The 18,668-nt window shown below is 48.3% G+C and overlaps 1 protein-coding gene across 1 annotated transcript; it reads left to right on the forward strand.

Annotated features, from left to right (window-relative positions):
* Nucleotides 1–6,330: 6,330 nt before the first annotated feature.
* LOC119461075 (acetylcholinesterase-1) lies at nt 6,331–16,882 on the forward strand. The gene is made up of 4 exons (XM_037722254.2): nt 6,331–6,374; nt 6,589–6,648; nt 11,032–12,540; nt 16,672–16,882. Exons 1-4 carry the CDS (start codon nt 6,331–6,333, stop codon nt 16,880–16,882), a joined length of 1,824 nt encoding a protein of 607 aa, XP_037578182.1.
* Nucleotides 16,883–18,668: the final 1,786 nt, after the last annotated feature.

Here is an 18,668-nt window from a genome sequence, read left to right on the forward strand (position 1 = left end):
ACGCATGCCACCGTGAAGACTGTGCCTCCATGCAAACGAATTTTGTGTGCGTACCAGACGTCCAGGTGGACACTAAGCTCGGCTGCGCATCCGTGCGATGACTTTTACTCGTTTGTCTGCGGCAACTGGTCGCAGGGTGGACAGAACGAAACATCTTCGTTCGGAACGGACCAGCACAAAGAGACAGAGGTGCTGCTTCAAACTCTTCTTGAGGAACGAAGAGCAGCGGCGCCGAAAGACGATGCAGTGGTCTCGTTGTATGAGACTTGTCTTGAGCGCACGTCTTATGCAGACTCTAAATTGTTTGTCAGTTCCCTGCTTCAGAGGGTGGGACTCAGCAAGTGGCCTTACAAGGACAACGTGATGAGTAAGAACGAAATGTGGAACATTCACGCTCGCATATTCCGGGCGCTCGGCATATCGCCTCTGGTCACCGTCTCGCATGTTCCGGATCCGAAAAATGTTTCCAGGTCCATGGTAAGACTGGGCATTCCACCCCTCTATGCAAAGACAGACGGCGACGTCCGCTTGCCTACCTGGTACCTTCCTTCGTTGTATCGAGCGACGAGTATGTTTGACTCCGACTTTTACGAGGACGTCTCTCAAAGAGTGCTCCAGTTTGTTGGGAAGTTGGCACAACTTCGCGCTAAATTCAAGGAAAGACCCCGCTCGACTGCTTTGAGCTCGGAGCCGTTCTACGCTGCTCTCGTCAAGTACACGCTGGAAGGCGTAGCGGCCGTGAAATCGGATACCCCGTTGCAGCTTTACAACCAGGCTTTCTTCAAGGCCCTCAAGTCACTCATAAGCCGGACGAAGAGCTCGAGTGTCTACAACTACCTTGGGTTTTGCGTGCTTGTCCACGTGTCTCCTCTTCTTTCCGACGAGTTCGAAACCATGTCCCACGCTCAGATGGCTTGGATGTCTCAGCGTTGGCAGTCGTCGTGGACACTCTGGCAGCGGTGTCTTTGGTTCATCGACGACATGGACCCTACTCTCCTTTTGGGCGTCTTCGGAAAGTACGCCAAAACTCATATGCATTTGGTAAACGTGACCTCCGTGACTGAAAGACTTCGCCGAGTGTTTCGCTCGCGAGCGTACGGTCTGGAATGGTGCGCGGGTGAACGCGCGAAAAGTTGCCTCAGCTTCATCAACGGCACGTCCGTCAAAGTCGTCGACTTCAACGTCACGCGAGCGACGCCGGCCGCCGCCGGCAACATGACGACCGGGTTCTTTCTTGAGGAGTACGTCGCCTTCAAACGACGCAGGGTGGAGACGTCGCTGGCCCAACCGCAAGACGGCTGGAAATCCGTCTTCTCTCTGTTCGCCTCTGCGCCTGGCTTCGACACGAAGACGCAGACGCTGTACTTGCCCTTGGTCCCGTTCTTTGACTTGTTCCACGACACAGACCTCGACTTGCTGGTCAGGTACCCTTACCTGGCGCACGACGTCTACAGGTCGCTCCTGGAGCAATTGCTGCGGCACGTCTTCACCTCCGTCGCTCAGACGCCCGGTACGCCGCAAAACTGCGATCGTTACGGACTCGGGCAACCGGACAGCGTCGGTTCAGTCGAAGAACTTTTGCTGGATGCCACAGCCTGGGAACTTTCTTTCCGTCACTTCTCCGGCACTAGCTGGGAGGGCTACGCGTTTCCCGGAAACCACAGCACGGAAAGAAGCTTCTTCATTTTCGCGGCGATGGGCAAATGTCACAACACTGTCCCAGAAGCGCCGTCGGCTCAACTCGCGCTGCGCAGCGGGAATGAAGAAATGTACGCCATCAACAAGGCATTCGCTAACACCCGGGTATTCGGCAACCTCTGGGGATGCAACAACCGCACGATAATGAATCCCGAGGCAAAGTGCAACCTATGGAAGTTGTGACGGCTTACTTGGTGACATACGATGGAGGGCCAAGTAATCGTGGTGGAGCCCCTGTTTCGGAAGCCACGTACGAGCCGCAGGAGCGAGGTGTCTGCTGAAGCTAGCCTCCGCTATTCGAGGCCACTAAGCAAGCCGCGGGTGTCTCCGGTGCCAGCCAGATACGAGCGTAGCTGCGCCCACCCATATGTGTGGTTAAAAGCCACTGTCCAACCGAAAGTGGTGTTAGCCGAGCGAAAAAAGTGGATGACCCTGGTTGCAGGCCGACCGTCTAAGGTCTGTGATGTTGGTGAAATAACATCGTCGCCATGGAAGCGGGTGTTGCAATGCCGCCTATTCCAACAAGCGGTGTTGAATAAAAAGCTCTAAAGGTAGAAAGCAAAAAAAAAAAAAAATGCATTTTACCAAGTGCTCTGTGAGCTAACAATGTGGTATCTGTTGTCCTTTTCTGTGAAATTAGAACAGCATGGTGCGCATCGGTGATTGAAGATTGAAGTGGGTTTTAACGCCAGAATACTGTTGCAATGTATATGCTTGTCTGTATAATTGTCTGTGCAATTCTCTGTGCATGTCACGTGGATCCACCTTTCCCTTCTCGTGACGTGACGTGACGTGTAGCTGTACAAATGTGTTCGTTTACACAGCAACACTTCCTTACAACATCAATACACACTGCGTGGTAGACGATAAAAAAATGCACACAGCCTTGGAAAGGTGATCGATGCGTACTGCTAGTGCTGCGTCTTAGCGCTTCTATCTTAAGGCATCTTTTGTTGAAGTGCGGAAGTGCGGGGACTGCAAGCTCCTTCTATGACGATTTTTATGAAGAATTTCAGTGGCATTCTGCTATAAAGCAATGGTAAAATTCCATGAGCGTAAGTAATACTATATGCTAAACGCAAAGCTCCAACTCACATTCGGGTGGACATGAACACTCCACATTCGGGTGGATGACAATTTTTCCCTTTCATGATACTTCCTCCAGCTTGTGGGATTCCGCAGAACTGAATTGCTATATTCTTCGTCCCTGGGCTTCGAGTTGTCGATTAATTCGCCCTCGCGCTGCGATCTGCTAGCCTTCTTGTTAGCTCAGATGGTAGAGCGACTGCCCGGGAAAGACGTTGGTCCCGGGTTCGAATCGTGGATCAGGACGAATTTTTCCTCAACTGCTAAGCATTCTTTCTGAGAAACCCGTATGACTTTCCTTTGTGGCTTCGTACTACGTTCGGGTGCATGACAATTTTTCTCTTTCAGCACATGACACAATTCGGACCTTGCAATATGACTAAATACATCGAGTGCCCTTTCTCTTATGCACAGAACAATGAAACGACTAGATTTTTTTTCTCAAGCATAACATGCCATACATATTTCTCCAATAATTAGGGTAATACGCTTGCAGTTTGTCTGTTCACGCTGAGGTTTCTTGCTACGGACAGAAGGTCACAACTGTACTTGTTATCGAAGGCCCACAGATGGTGGCTCGCACACGAGGCTAGTTATAAGCACTGCTAAGTGTATTGTGTGAGCTCGTCAAAAGCCGAAGGTGCTGGCGTTCTTCTCGCGCTATAGCTGAAGCGAATAACTAATCCTAACACACCGCTTGTGGCAAACTGACCTAACTGTATCGCTTAAAGTAAAGCCAATGATAAGGTCGCCATCTTTTCGACCTTTCGTGACATTTCGCATCGCGCGTTTCATACTGGACATACTGTGGGAATTGCATTAGAACGCCAGCGCCGGACCCGACATTATTGTTGCACTACCGATTGAAAAGTTTGAGATAACACCTGCCCGTGACAGAGCATACCAACTCGTGCACCGCGCTGCGTGCATGGCAGGGCACCTAAAGCTTTGGTGTAACACCAATTGTTTCGCACGTCGCACACCGAGGATAACAAACGTGCGGGTTTGCGTACGTTTAGAGGCACCGTTTGGCTCGCAGGTTTCTAATTGGCCAGCCTGTCACGTTTCCTGCGCCCGGCGCACGTTGTTTCGGCCGCCGGAGGCGCTTGTCAACGCCACGTGACACTCGCGTGAATTCTCGCTCGGCCAAGGATGAAACGCTTTCCCCTGCGGTCACGTGGCATGTTTATGAAATGCCAGATTATCGGTGGGCGATGCAAAGGTAATTCCTTCCCGTACCTCCGTAGCGCTGTTTCGCTTCGTCCAAGCTATCTCTACGGCAATAATGACTCGCTACCTCGTAGTCTTTCAGGAACAACAACAAATCCGTCGTATATAGCCTCTCGGTAATTTGAAGTTATTGCCTGCGTGCGACTACGTTCGCGTTCGCCTTCTCTATGAAATAGAGTCTGCACAGGCGTACGAGGAACCAAGGGTTCCCTGGTTGTGCAATTACATGTTTACGCAACTACCAGGCGGTGGTTCACGTATTCATCGCTGGACATTGATCACGTCGCTGGAGATTCGCACATTAATTGCCTGCCTTAATCTCAATGTATGTGCGGGTTTTCAGCACTACAATTGATGCGGGGATGAAGAGTTGCGTCTCTTCGTCAGGTTATGAATTGTCTGTATAAAATAAATAGTAAGCGTCTATACAACATGCACAGTTTAAACCTTGTAGTAGCGGTGACACGTGGCAGAGCATTCCTATACCTGTACTTAATGGTTGAGTTTACCGTAAGCAGTCGTGAACGACAAGAAGCAGCGCAATGCCTGATCAGGCGAAAACTCTTTTCATATTTGGTTACAGCGTGTTCACGTTTATGGCCAATACAACCATATTTGTTAGGGTATTTGCTCTCCGCTACCCCTGTGTGGTCGAATTCATAAAGCTTCTTGTTCGTAACTGTTTTTCGCCACTGTTCGCTGTCGCCTTCGTTAATAGTTTGCTCTGTACAGGATTGGCAGAAATTTTTTCTCTCACGAACAATTCTAGCATAAGAGCTTTCTGTGAATACGGGCCCTTGTTTCTGCGCATTAGCCACAATATTTATGATCACTGTCGGCAGGTCGAATAAACGAGACATATAAAAAGTCAAGAAAATAAAAAAAGAAAGCATAAGCTGGTTTAAGGGTGTAGAGTGGCAAGTTTCCGCAGGTGATTATATTGAGAAGTCTTAAACGTCAGCATTCTGGAGAACCATATCTCCAATTAGTTGCAGCCGGGGTCCCGCAATTTCCCTCAAAATTCTGAAAAAAACGCTCAATAGAGCATCTTTGCGGGATATGTATCTGTCGTGTGGGATAAGCTATGTATTATCTCCCTGTAAAGCATTAGTTCAAGTGCATTTCGACTACTTGTCATACGTTGTAACATTGTTCACATGAGAAAGCTGCGGTTGAGACTTTCCAATCCGCGTATTTCCATCTCCTCCTAAATTGTGACCCCGACGGGCGTTCAAACTGTTTTCAATCAATTTGTTGCTGGTGTTGTTATACATCACGGACTCTCACGATACGAGTCTTCTTCGTCCTCTTCAACGTGCCACGAAAAACACAGGGGCGCGTCAATGGCCCCGCGGATGAAGCCAATGATGAAGCGGAGCCATCCTGGCGACTCATCGAGCAAAAAGATATGAGGGAGTCGTAGTATGGCTTCAGGCGGCAAACATGCACTGTCTCGCGCCCACAAAGGCGTGGTGATGGAAGTAGTAGTAGTAATCATAATAATAGTGCGAACGTGGCAACATCCTGATGAGCTGGCTGGATCTTCTTTAACATTGCCACAATCTAAGCTTAGTAACACGATTCCCAGTTTTTCTCCTTTGCGTTCCCTCTCAAACATAACTGTTTCTACGGCAACAAGGAGTCATGATCGAGAAACCGAGGAAAGCCACATCTCTGTCCTGTGCCTTTATACCGAAATGAAGTTACGAACGAACCGACGGACGATGTCCATGGTTCGCGACCAAGTCCCTAAGCACGCTATGGACCTGTAGCATAGGGAAATCTTTTTACTCCATTGCCTCTCGCGAGAGTCGTCACTGGGACGAGGTTATCTATTGCCATCTTTTGTTAGCAACGGCTTTTGGTTCTCGTCATCTCTCAATATATTCCGCTGAGGGCTTATCTCATTGCAGTAATATATGCAATTGTTGAATTTGATTGTTTAAGCCTGTGAGATCGTCTCCTGGTATACAACAATTAAAAAAAGTGCAGTCCAATTTTTGTTTCTCGTTCCAAAAAAAAAATAAAATAAAAAAAATAACTAAACTTAATTTCGTAAACCACCTTCTCCTCTGTTCTATTACGCAGGGGTTGGTGCGGAGACAGAGATTGAGGTAAAGAGTATTACGGCTACTCTATTTTTCTGTTATGCTGCAAAAAATAAAAACAATAAAACTATAGGAATAATAATCACCTTCTTTATGAATGCGCAATTTTTGGTGGGAAAGGAGAAAACGAAGAAGAATATGCGAACGTGTTCACGCGTCGTTGTCTCGAGAAGTGAAGGAGAAGTTCGTTCTGCTGTGCCCGCCAGGCATGGACGTCGAGATTGACAGTTTTCAATCGTCAAGCAGCTTGGCGTAAGTTGACGTTCAACGCGGACAATTGTTCGTACGATGCTCCCGGCCAGCTGCTCGAGCAAACCGGTGTTTGGGGGTTTATACTTGCGGTTGCACGTATTTATTCGTATTGAGGCACGCGGCATGACCGAGAAAGGCGCGTCGAATCGGTCAAATGTTGGTGATTTAGATGCCGAGTCGTAACACATAATCGCTTTTTTCCCCCTTTAAACAGGAGCCTTGAGCGGGATGTGTCGCAGAGTGATGACGGCAGCCCCAGGAGCATCCCCAAGTGGTGAGCTCACCTCCCTTCCCCCCTTAACTCCTTTATATATATTGTTACGGAGGGAAGAAGCAAGACGGGAAATGTATTTACAATATGTACACAATTGACAAGGATTGACACAACCGGCCAGTCACTGAAGCGTCGTCTTCTTCAGCCCCAAGTTCGTGCTTCTCTTCTTCGATGTTGTGCAGAGCAGTATAACATATTTTCGCCCGGCGTGGACGCGCCGTCCCGGTGCTTACTAGGTAGTAGAGGACTGGTAGCGTTTCAGGCGGCTGACATGAACGACGTCATGGGAAGTCTGGAGGGAGCGAGTAGTAGGTGTGACCGGAGATATCTCGTAGGTCGCGTCGGTCACCTGGCGGAGGACCCGGTAAGGACCGGAGCAGCGAGACATTAGTTTTTCAGAGAGGCCAACGCGGCGGGTCGGAGACCATAGAAGGACAACATCCCCGGGAGCGTAGTCGGCGTCACGGTGACGACTGTCATAAATGCTTTTCTGTTTGTTCTGAGAAGCACAAATGCGACGGTGAGCAACTTGACGTGCTTCCTCGGCTCGGGCAATGACGTCGAGGGCATACTCAGACACGGACTCTTGAGGGGTAGGCAGTATTGTGTCAAAAGGCAATACGGGAACGCGGCCGCACAACAAATAAAATGGCGAGTCACCTGCAGTGTCGTGGCGTGGGGAATTGTACGCGAATGTGACAAAAGGGAGAACAGTATCCCAGTCACGATGGTCATCAGAAACATACATGGACAGCATGTCCGTTATTGTTCGATCAAGCCGCTCAGTAAGACCGTTCGTCTGCGGATGGTATGCAGTAGTAAGTTTGTGTTTTGTAGAACAGCAGCGGAGCGAGTCGTCCACAACTGTAGAGAGGAAGTAGCGACCCCGGTCGGTAAGAAGGTGACGAGGAGCGCCGTGGTGAAGAATGATGTTGTGCAACGGGTAGTCGGCTACGTCTGTTGCACAGGAGGTTGGAAGGGCTCTGGTGATCGCAAACCGAGTTGTATAATCGGTTGCGACAGCAATCCACTTGTTGCCGGAGTCAGATGTGGGGAAAGGTCTCAGGAGGGCTACACCAACGCGACAGAATTGGGTTCGGCAGGAACGTCAAGATGTTGGATTCGACCAGCAGGGAGCACAGACGGCTTCTTCCGGCGCGGACATAACTCACAAGAAGCGACATAGCGGCGGACAGATCGGCACAGACCAGGCCAAAAGAATCGTCGCCGGACACGGTCGTAGGTACGAGACTCGGTAAGGTGACCAGAAGTTGGTACATCGTGCAGCTGGGACAGAACAGCGGCACGTAGATGCCGGGGAATGACAAGCAGCATCTCAGGTCTGCTAGGGTGCATGTTGCGCCGATGTAAAATGCCGTCCTGTAGTACGAACAAGCGAAGGGGGAATCGCTTGACCCAGATGTGAGCTTGTCCATGACACTACGTATGTTTTGATCTCGGCCCTGTTCGGTAGCGAGGTCAGCGAAAGCAGATAGCGAAAATACAGAAGCAGAAGCATTGGTCGCAGGAACATCAGGAGGGTCGACTGAATGGCCGGACAAGCAGTCAGCATCTTGGTATAAACGGCCGGACTTGTAGGCAACTGTGTACGAGTATTCCTGTAGGCGTAGCGCCCAGCGCCCTACGCGACCTGTAGGGTCTTTCAGGGACGAAAGCCAGCAGTGTGCATGATGGTCTGTGGTGACTTTAAATGGCCGACCATATAGTTAAGGGTGAAATTTCGCCACTGCCCAGACAAGCGCAAGGCACTCACATTCAGTGATGGAATAATTCCGCTCAGCAGGAGAAAGCAGACGGCTGGTGTATGCAATCATGCGGTCGTGACCTCGCTGACGTTGGCATAAAATGGCACCGATTCCATGACCACTGGCATCAGTGCGGACTTCTGTTGGAGCAACTGGTCGAAGTGCGCCAGAATGGGTGGAGACGTCAGGAGAGAGATAAGCTTCGAGGAGGCGGTTGCTAGTGCAGAGCGCCAAGAGAATGAAACGTCTGCCTTCAGAAGAGCAGTAAGAGGACGGGCGACTACCCCAAAATTGTGCACGAAGCGGCGGAAGTATGAGCACAGACCCACGAAGCTCCGGACAACTTTAGTACATGTTGGCACGGGAAACTTCTGTATACGGCACGAACGTTGTCCGGGTCTGGGCGCACACCAGATGAGTCAGCAACTGAGGACGGTAATTTAGCGGCGTCCGAAGTGGCACTTAGATGAATTAAGTTGAAGGCCAGCATTGCGAAAAGCAGAAAGACCGAGCGAGAGGAGGAGCTCCAGGTGCGTGGCAAATGTAGGAGCAAAAACGATGACGTCGTCTAAGTAACAAAGACAGATGGACCATTTGAGACCATGCAGGAGTGTGTCTATCATACGTTTAAATCTAGCTGGAGCATTACATAAGCCGAAAGGCATGACTTTAAACTGGTATAAGCCATCGGGCGTTATAAAGGCAGTCTTCTTAGTTACTTTTGTGCTTCAATGCATAGAACTACGTTTTCTTAAGAAAGTACCTGGAACGTCAATGCATTTCTCCGCAAAGTTCGGGAATTAATATCTCGAACCTGGCGTCGTCCTGAGAATTCGTTCCAAGTGGATCCGTCTTGCGAACTCCACGGCTAGAATTTGTAAATTGCAATATGGACCATAAGGTAATTAGTTAAAGACGTAATTAGTGAATTTTCGTTAATTAGTCGAATATGCATTTCAATTTTTTGTGCAAGTAAGGTCCGCATCTTCGAGTAGACCAGCTCATGAACTAGAATTGTGCTATCTGCCACAGGCAACCTTAAAAAGCTTTGGAAAGTGTTCGCTGAAACACCCTGTAATGTTGAAACCAACTTTACTAGAACCTGGCTGTTTGAGAGGAAGCGGATTTACACATATTTTCGTACGTGTTTCAACTTGCTTTAAAGTCTCTATAATAATTCGTAAACATTCCTAGCGACGGAGAGAACACATGGCGACGCGTAGTGAGTGCTGAGCAGTAGCTCAGGGGGGGAGAGAAAGCCACACAAATGTCTGACGTACGATACACTGGTCAGTGCGTTGCATACTGCACGGTATCGAAAACGTGATAAAAGTAATGTTTTGCCATAAAATCAGTACAGCTTAAACATTTCGCAATAATTGCTGGCGCAGAAATACACTCTGGGCCTTGGAAGGTTCTTGGTCTATAGGCCTTCGTGAGGTGGCTGCGATGCCCTTACTATAATAAATAGCTATCGAATTACTGAAGCTACTATGGCATTACCATATAAAATATATCGCTTGTCTATTCGCCTCGTCGTGACGTGCACGAGTGAATCGTGATATAAATACACGTGATTCCTGAATACTGCAGTCAGCCGCGCCATTGAGAAAGTTGCAACAAAGTCTGCCTGTCGTTTAATAATAATGATAATAGTGTTTATTCCCGTCAACACATACATATTGACTGCGGAGGCGGGAATAAAAGCGAAAAAAAAAATCGCTTCTCAAAGTTTCCATTCTCCTGTACAGAGAAGGCAGCGCCCTGGAGTGACGACGTGCGACAAATCGCGCGCACGCAATAGCAGTGGAACATTTATCTTTGCGTATATATGAACCTGACACTATAACATGACACTTGAGGGCTAGAAGACACGGACGAGAGGAATACGTAGACACCACAGTGCGCAGCGTTCAACAGTTAATTTATTCATGGGGAGTTTGAACGCAAAACTGCCTTTTATATGTAAGAAATAATAGATGTAAGCGATCAGAATTCGCGGTGCAACGGCTATCCATCTACTTGAAGATACATACTGTTTTTACAAAGAGTAGCTTGAGATTTTGAGGAGGAGTGGTGGGAATGCTCGAAGTATATAGTACCGCGTGTTCGAATTCCCCGACAATGAAAAGTAAGTTTGCGCAACTTAGTGTGTATGTGTCCCTCCAGTTTGCGTCGATTAGATTGAATTGTTCTGTAAATCATTTTACCATAAAAGTATGCGCAACTCAACACACTATCGCACAGTAATATGTTTTCTGAGGGACAGACGTCTTTTTCTGCTGAAATTGAAAGGAAAAGGTGTTGGCGTTTTATCACTTTCTCGAATAAAAAAATTATATATATTCCGTAAACGCGTATATACAAATGTATTCCGTAGATGCGTATTATGAGACATTGTTGAACGAAGCGCAGAAACACAACTGCACCCCGTGTGTACTAGCAGTCACCAGGCACGAATAAAATTGCGCTTAGTTTTTCGCTGAAATATTTTTTTCATTCCCCAGAAACGTGATGACCTCGTGGACGCTTCCGCTGGTTCATGTTTCAAGCGTGATCCACTTGGTAAACGTACTGCCGACTATGCGCGTATAACGAAATCTGTTCTCAAACGCAGGGTGCTCTACGTGCCCATGGTGGCCTCTGCAGTGTTTCTCTTCGTTTTCATCGCAACCAAGCGCGCTACCGGCTTCCACGATGGCGCACCGGTCAGCGGCGCCGCTCGCCGCAGCGCCGTCATTCAGCCAGTGCTCGAGGAGATACCGCACGTCGAGGTCCATCTGAGAGATCGCATCTACAGCGGCCGCGTCATCACGGTGGGGAACCGGAAGCTGCACGCTTTCTTCGGCATCCCGTTCGCCGAGCCGCCCCTGGGCAACCTGCGATTTCGCAAGCCCGTTCCGCTGAGACCGCCGCGCGCCAAGTCCGGCCCCCTGGTGATGGTCCGTCAGAAGCGGTTCCCGTGCCCGCAGAACCAACCCTGGAACCCTCCCAGAGTGCAGTCCCTGGACGTCAACATCACCGAAGACTGTCTGCACCTGAACGTCTGGGCTCCCGCGGACAGCTCCCGGGGGCGCGCGGTCATACTGTTCATTCACGGCGGCGCCTTCCAGAGGGGCGGCAACGACGAGGCCGTCAACGACGGCACCCTGCTGTGCGCCGAAGGCGACGTGGTCGTGGTCGTGCCCAACTACCGACTGAACGCCTTCGGCTTCCTCAACGGCCACGTCGCCAACGCGCCGGGTAACGCGGGTTTGCACGACGTGGTCCTAGCGCTGCGTTGGGTGTACGAGAACATCGCGCACTTCGGCGGCAATCCGGGCAAGATAACCCTCGCCGGCCGGGACGCCGGCGCCGTGCTGGCCGGTTACGTCATGGTCTCCCCGCTCTCGCAGGGACTGGTGAGACGGTACATCCTCCTGGACGGGTCTCCCTTCTGGAACCTTCCGGACAACCGAGGCACCAAGAGCGTCGAGAACGTCAAGCTACTCGCGAGGCGCCTCGGGTGCGACCGGGGCGAGGACGTGTTCGACGCCGTTCAGTGTCTCGCCAAGGTCGACCTTTATGACTACGTCGACTTGGAGGACCTGTCGCAGTTTTCGATGTACCCGAGCGACCAGGACGACGCCCTGCCCTTCCCGATCCCGGCCGGTCTCAAGTCTGCGCCGTACGCCGGCGTAGACGTGCTCCTGGGCAACGAGGTGTTTGTAGGCGATTCCCTGGTCGCACCTTTTCTCACCATGTCCCTGAGCGGCGTCCTCAACAGGAGTCTTCGCTCCTTCGGCTCCAACTTCCTCAAGAAGTTTGGCTTCGAGAACGGCGCGGAGGCTATGAAAAAGTACGACATCTACAGTGCGGCGAACAGGACAGTCGCCTTTGCAGACATGGTCGGCGACTTCGTGGTTCGTTGCCCGCTGCAGTTTCTCGCTGACGAGCTGGCCAGGCGAAGCCGAAGGGTTTTCTACTATGTGCTGAAGAGCAAACCGGCCTGGGTTGAACTCATGGACGCCCCGTACGACCAGAGCCTCCTGTTCGGTCTGCCTCTTGTGGAACCCTCGGCGCCTCCTGACCTCGTGGCGCTATCCAAGAACGTCATTTACAGCTGGACCACGTTCGCGAAAACAGGGTGAGCACAGCTGCATTGTTGCGTTTTCGTTGCCCGACATTTACGGTGGTTGATGATGTGATTCTGAACTGATAATCATGGCTTACATGGAGGTATCACCACGTCTGTATAGTAACGGTTGGTTACGCTAGACTATATATGCTTTGATATTTACACGACGTGGCGCTCATTGCGACACCTCACTGGAGCGACGCATGTTCTGCCCGTTGGCTTAGCTAACCAGCGTCTACTAAAATAGATATCTGCGAGTAGGACTGACAGAAAATGTCGCGAAAGTTAAACCGAGGTAGCACTATTTATTAGAAACAAAACAAGTTACTTTTTTTAGAGCGAAGATTTGCGGTTTATGTAAACGGTTGTGCAACAACCAAAAGTGGCAAGCCTTAAGTGCTGTATCCTTGCAGACGATGCCACCAAGTCATGATAAAGAGCAGCAGAAAGGAGCGATTGCATTCAATGTTAGCCACTTTGATCTATACAACTTTCTGAAATCAAAACTGAGTTTGTGACCTGGCAATGAATACGCATCTGTGAGTCATGAAGAACGCAGGTTTGAGTTTAAAGAGCTGGAATAAAAAGCTAGTAATAGTGAACGAGAAAAAGCACACTTCACGTGAAAAACAGGATATTGCCACAGTGGAAGCAGTTCCACAGTGCCTTCAGAGTTGAAGCATCAAAATGATCTCAACAAAAACGCTACATTAGCTTCTCAAATGCTGTTTGCAAAGGCGGCTAATGCGCACCGGCGGACGCAATTTTCTCAAACAAGTATATTCATCAAATACACAATTAACAAAGAATTGTTAATTAACTTTCCTGATCACAGCGATTGTGAAATATGACTATATGAGAAACTTGAAGAACAATCATATTCGAAGACCGTTTCCTTTGTGCTTCATTCTCCTAGACTGCTTTTGTTCCTAGATAACCATCACCAAATTTGACACTCGGTGCGCTAAAATCGCATACAGAAGCGGGAGTCACGACACAATGACGAACATTCCGTGTAAGGTAGGTGATTACGTACAGCACGTCACTGCTAGAATCCGGGCGAAGCTGATAACAGCTGCGCTCTTGCTCTCGGCTGGCGAAGACAAGAATAGCTTGTCCCGTTATCCCGCAGTCAACTGCGTCACTTAGGCAGGGAGAGGGGAGGGGATCTGTTCTTTGTGTGGATACTCCCGCCTCTGAATGCGAAATTAGCGTACTGAGTGTCAAATTTGATAACGAATATTTTGAAACGCAAGCGCTCTCTAGAAGGGCCAAACAATTTAGTTGTCTTCGAATACGATTGTCCTCAAACTTCTAAGATAAACGTATACAAAAAAAAAAAAGAAAAAGCCAACAGCTTTGTTAATTATGTCATTGTTTGACTTTAGCTGTTCGCGGGAAGTGGTGTCCTCCAAAGCACACGAACCGACTGTGAAAGCACAACACCGTAGATAACGTAGCCTTTTATTAAAACTGAGGCATGGTACATTAACTTTGAAGCACGAAAAGCGACAAATGCAAATAGCATTAGTATAAAAGGTTTCTATGCGGTACGCGGAGATTATAACAAGACCGCTGGAAGCCTTTCTGGGCTCCTTCGATAGCAAGAGAGTTCTCTGCTCTCCAAGTCTTTTGTGCATTTCATAATGCGGCGCTTTCCCGTTTGAAACGCTCGCAATTAAGCTGCAGTGCCGACTTTCAGTGTTACCTACAACTTGGTTTCTACAGTTAGTTGTAGTAAAAGATTAAGATGTCCAGGTGTCCAGGTTATTGCACAAGGAATTGCAGGAGTATCGGTCACAATTGATCAAAAATCAGTCAAACCAAAGAACGACAAAAGCGATTGAATGGGAGCCAGCCCTGCGCATTCATATATCATTTGATATAGCTCAGCTACGCAGCTATACCCTCATGACTTTGTAAAATCGCACGTGCATTCTCTCACTATGGCGCAACCAGCAGTTTATGTGTCGACGCTTGACTGTTCACGTGTCAGCATGAACATTTGAATGTCGAACAGTTCGTGTGTCAGCGCCCGTGTGTGACGTCTCTTGTCTCGACCCTTGTCAGTTCTCCCTGCAAAGCGTTTAGTATAACCCAAGGATATCTAGCCCATAGACAAAGCCATCTCAACGTTGTACATATCCATGAAAGATTCAATTCGCGAATAAAAAGAAATCATGTGGGAAAAATGAACTGCATATGCTGGGGTGTACTTACAAAATAAGCGACAAGCACTATACAACCAGGATAAGAATCACCAAGAGCAGGCCCCCCTTTCGCAGACATAACCAAAACCGCGACAAGTTCATCTTCATCACAACTCGAACTACAGGTACGCGTTCCACTATTCGAATCGTTGGAATAACCACAAAAGCTGGAAGTCTATCGCTGAAAGTCTAGTGACAACTAACACGATGGATAGATTGATGGACGCTATGAGCGTCTCCTTTGAAATGGGGCGGTGGGTTGCGCTAATAAGCTTTTTTTGTTACTTTGCTTGATGTCTTACCTTTCTTATTTATTTAACAGAAAAAGAAATTCCCAGCATCAATCTTTCTGAACCATTATTGGGAACATTGTTTCTGTACGCCTCCGTTGTTTGTGGTCTCCCTACTTTTCGACCACCAAACCTCCAATCACCTTTTACTGATCTCTGTTGCGGACATGTTTACTTCCCCCTGATATCTCTGAACACAAGGACTTCAAGGAGGCCAGCGGAGCCTAAACCGACAGCTGGGTAGATAGAGCTGGGTCATAGTGCATGGCAACCATCTACCGTTAAAGCTATTTCGCGCCAATCGTGGCATTGTATACCCTTCAAAGGGTGCGAGCAGTTCAATGAAAGCCTCGAATTCTGGTGAGGGGAAGGCGGCTGGGACGATAATACTATACTGTATAGACCAACTCTGCTCGTTCCAGGATTTGTGCTACGGGACGGCGCCTGCCGGCGCGCAGTGCTTAACGTTCAGTATAGCAGTACCGATAGTTTCCAGAGTGCGCGAGACAGACCCATTATACTGAGTTATTCAATCTGAGCAACCATATAACGTGCCCGTCGCTTCCCGAAGCTTTCTGCGATCTAATTTAGAACGAGCTAATTGTTTTAACGCTGAATTATCGCGTCCTTTGTGTTAATTAGTACTTCATTCTTTCGTTATGTCGGCCGTGGAGGCCTTAAACTGATTCCTCAACATCGCGATAAAATTTTGGGGCGCTGTTAAAACAAATCGCAACGCCAGGATTCACAGCGTAGACGAGATAATTATAAGCTCTACGTGTTCGTTTCATTCGTGCCCGTTCAGGAAGTACATCACAGCGCGGAGGAACTGAACCACGGTTACCAACTAACCTCGCTCATTAGCTTGCCGAACCTTCACGTTATAATTAGCCCTCCGCTATGGCTCGGTGGCTGTGGCTTAGCGCTGCTGAGCGCGAGGTTACGGGTTCGGTTACGGCCGATTATCGGCCGCGGTGACCGCATTTAGATAAACTTGGTGTGCAAACACGATCGCGTACATAAACTTAGATGCATGTCAGTGATCAACGGGAGAGGGGAACTAGCAAGACTAATCCTTTGTGCTTCACTACCATTATTACCAAAGCATTTCTTATCAATGGTATAAGAAAGGCTTCTGTGCTTCACTTCTCTGGAAGTTTGGGTTACTAGCACCGTAATCAACTATTCATTAATTTAAGACATTCGGGTGAAAATGACATATATACAGAGAAAAATGAATACAAATTAATACAATGAAGTCATTTGGTTACATTCGGTTACACTCGTTTCTTCGAGTTAGATAGGAAGGCTAGACATAGGATGCGATTCCATGACACTTGGATTATAGTGATTTTTCTTTCTCTCAGCATTATAGCCGCTTCGAGTCTAAATGACTTGTCATTGAGCTCACCTTGACGATTTTCACTGTTCAATGCGATAACCGACTTCATCTTCAAGGAAAATGCGGAAGTGCCTGCGCGCTGATAATTTTCTTCACATTATAGAGGTCCATGGGGCCCGAAATGTTTTCAGTGGGACGTCCTTCGTAGTGTCCATGGTGCCGCATAATACGACGGAGAAGGTCGACTCATTTGTACGGGACCAGTGCTTAGCTCTGACGATCGTTCTCTTTTGCGCAGGAATCTGCGGCTTTTCAACAAAAAGCCGTGGCCACCTTACAGCAGCAGCAGGCGCTCATTTGTCGTTCTCGGTCACGGCAGAGAGGAAATATCGAGCGCCTACCGAGAACGCTTTTGCGACCTCTGGCGCTGCTCGCATTGTCGGTGGCTGAGGACGAGACTCAAGGAATCGCTGTTTGTTAGCATGCCGATTTATTTTTCTCAGTTATGAACTCTTCTCAGCTTTGCATTGCTTCGGACAACTTTTCTACATAAACGAAAAAAAAACATAATAAAAGCTGCCGAAGGAAAAAAGGCAACATTGAAGATGTTTGAAGAGCTCGTTCGCACGGTGCAAGTCGCTAAAGGCTTGTATTGAATGTTACCGTTTTAAGCAGGCGATGTTACCGCAGAAATTATTGGTAAACTCTATCAAATCTGTAAAACACTTGTGCGTACGATTGCGCAATCGGAGTGTCTTGGATGCTGTTGCTATGCTATTTGTATAGGTGTAAACTCGGAGCGATAAACATTGCAAGGAGGCCAGTGGTATTGTAATAAGTCATCAAAGGCCCAGGACCTAATTAATCCGGGAGTTTGTTTCCTATCAGGCACCTAAACTTTGTAAAAAAAATAATAAGTTTATTTTTATCATTTGTTCTCTCGCTAGATATAGCCAAGATTTTACGCGAGATACTGGCTTTTAAACTTGGGGATGCACGCGATCGAGACGATATTTATGATGTAAAGCAACAAGTTTCGAGATCAATGCAAATTTGGATATTTCTTTCAATGAACACAGGAACATTATAGCGAAAAAAAAAAAAACGTTACTGCGACATTGGCAAAAAAAAAAAAAATGCCTGCACGCGCCGCACACTCATTTACATGCGAAAGAAAAGCAAGCCTTTGTTGGTCTGTTGGCCGCAGACAAAAGTGATTGCTGGAGTTTCCACAACGGGCAGGCGTCACGAAAGCTCTTATTGTGACAGGCTGCACGTTTGTATAATCGACGGAATATTTCCTTGGTGGCAATACCATTGCAGAAAGACAGTGTTTCTTTCTCTCGCATTGAATCTGACGAGAAAGAAAGAGGAAGAATGAACTTTCATTACAAGGATAGCTCAGCGACCCAAGCAAAGGTGAGGGTCAGTGGTGGCGATCATAAGCGAAAGATGGAAAGAGCACGCTCGTAATCTGCGGGCCGATCTGGCCTCGCGCACAAACTGCCATAGAGTTGATATCTGAACATTTATTTTCACTGTTACTCAACAGCACCGTCGTATCATACACAGTGGGGGATCGTGAATGTTTTGGTGATGAGGTGCGTCGTGACTTCTTCAATGTTTAGCAACGTGTCATTTCAGACGAGGTCTGACCCAGACGGCCGCCCTCCTTGATGACGCCACGCAGCACTGCTTTGAATAGCGTCGTTGCCGCTCATTCGTCCAGGCGTGTGGGAGTCATGCACTCTATGTACGTGGGCCAAATCTGCCCACAGTCCTTCTATCAAACCTCGCACGCCACTGCTTAAAGTTTAACGAAAGCTCGTTCTCGCTTGGCTTAAAACGCGTTTGTGGCCTGACTTAATACGCTTTCTCGTTTCTAAATTTCCAACCAATTATAGCTTTTTTTTAAACACAAGTAAGACAATTGTAGTCTCTGCGCACATACGTGATCGTCGGGAACTGTCGCGGTAATCACGAAGTATTTGGTTGACATTCGCGGTTGGTCATTCGCAGACAGAGAAAAAGAATGGAGCTGGGCAGGCCATGTAATGTGCAGGATTGATAACAGGTGGACCATACCAACAGAAGGGAAGCGCAGACGAGGACGGCAGAAAGCTAGGTGGGGTGATGAAGTTGGGAAATTTGCAGGCGCAAGTTGAAATCAGCTAGCGCAAGACAGGGGTAATTGGAGATAGCCTTCGTCCTGCAGTGGACATAAATATAGGCTAATGATGATGATTTGGTTGAAGACAATCGGTTTTTCAGTCACAAATACGTCTGAAGCCAGAA

The sequence above is a fragment of the Dermacentor silvarum genome, chromosome 8 (assembly GCF_013339745.2).
Source record: "Dermacentor silvarum isolate Dsil-2018 chromosome 8, BIME_Dsil_1.4, whole genome shotgun sequence".
Lineage (NCBI taxonomy): Eukaryota > Metazoa > Arthropoda > Arachnida > Ixodida > Ixodidae > Dermacentor > Dermacentor silvarum.

Coding starts and splice junctions, on each gene's coding strand:
- LOC119461075 (XM_037722254.2), top strand. CDS start 6,331: ATGGACGTCGAGATTGACAGTTTTCAATCGTCAAGCAGCTTGGC. Junction 6,375..6,588: donor CAATCGTCAAGCAGCTTGGC/GTAAGTTGACGT, acceptor CCCTTTAAACAG/GAGCCTTGAGCGGGATGTGT. Junction 12,541..16,671: donor ACCACGTTCGCGAAAACAGG/GTGAGCACAGCT, acceptor TCTTTTGCGCAG/GAATCTGCGGCTTTTCAACA.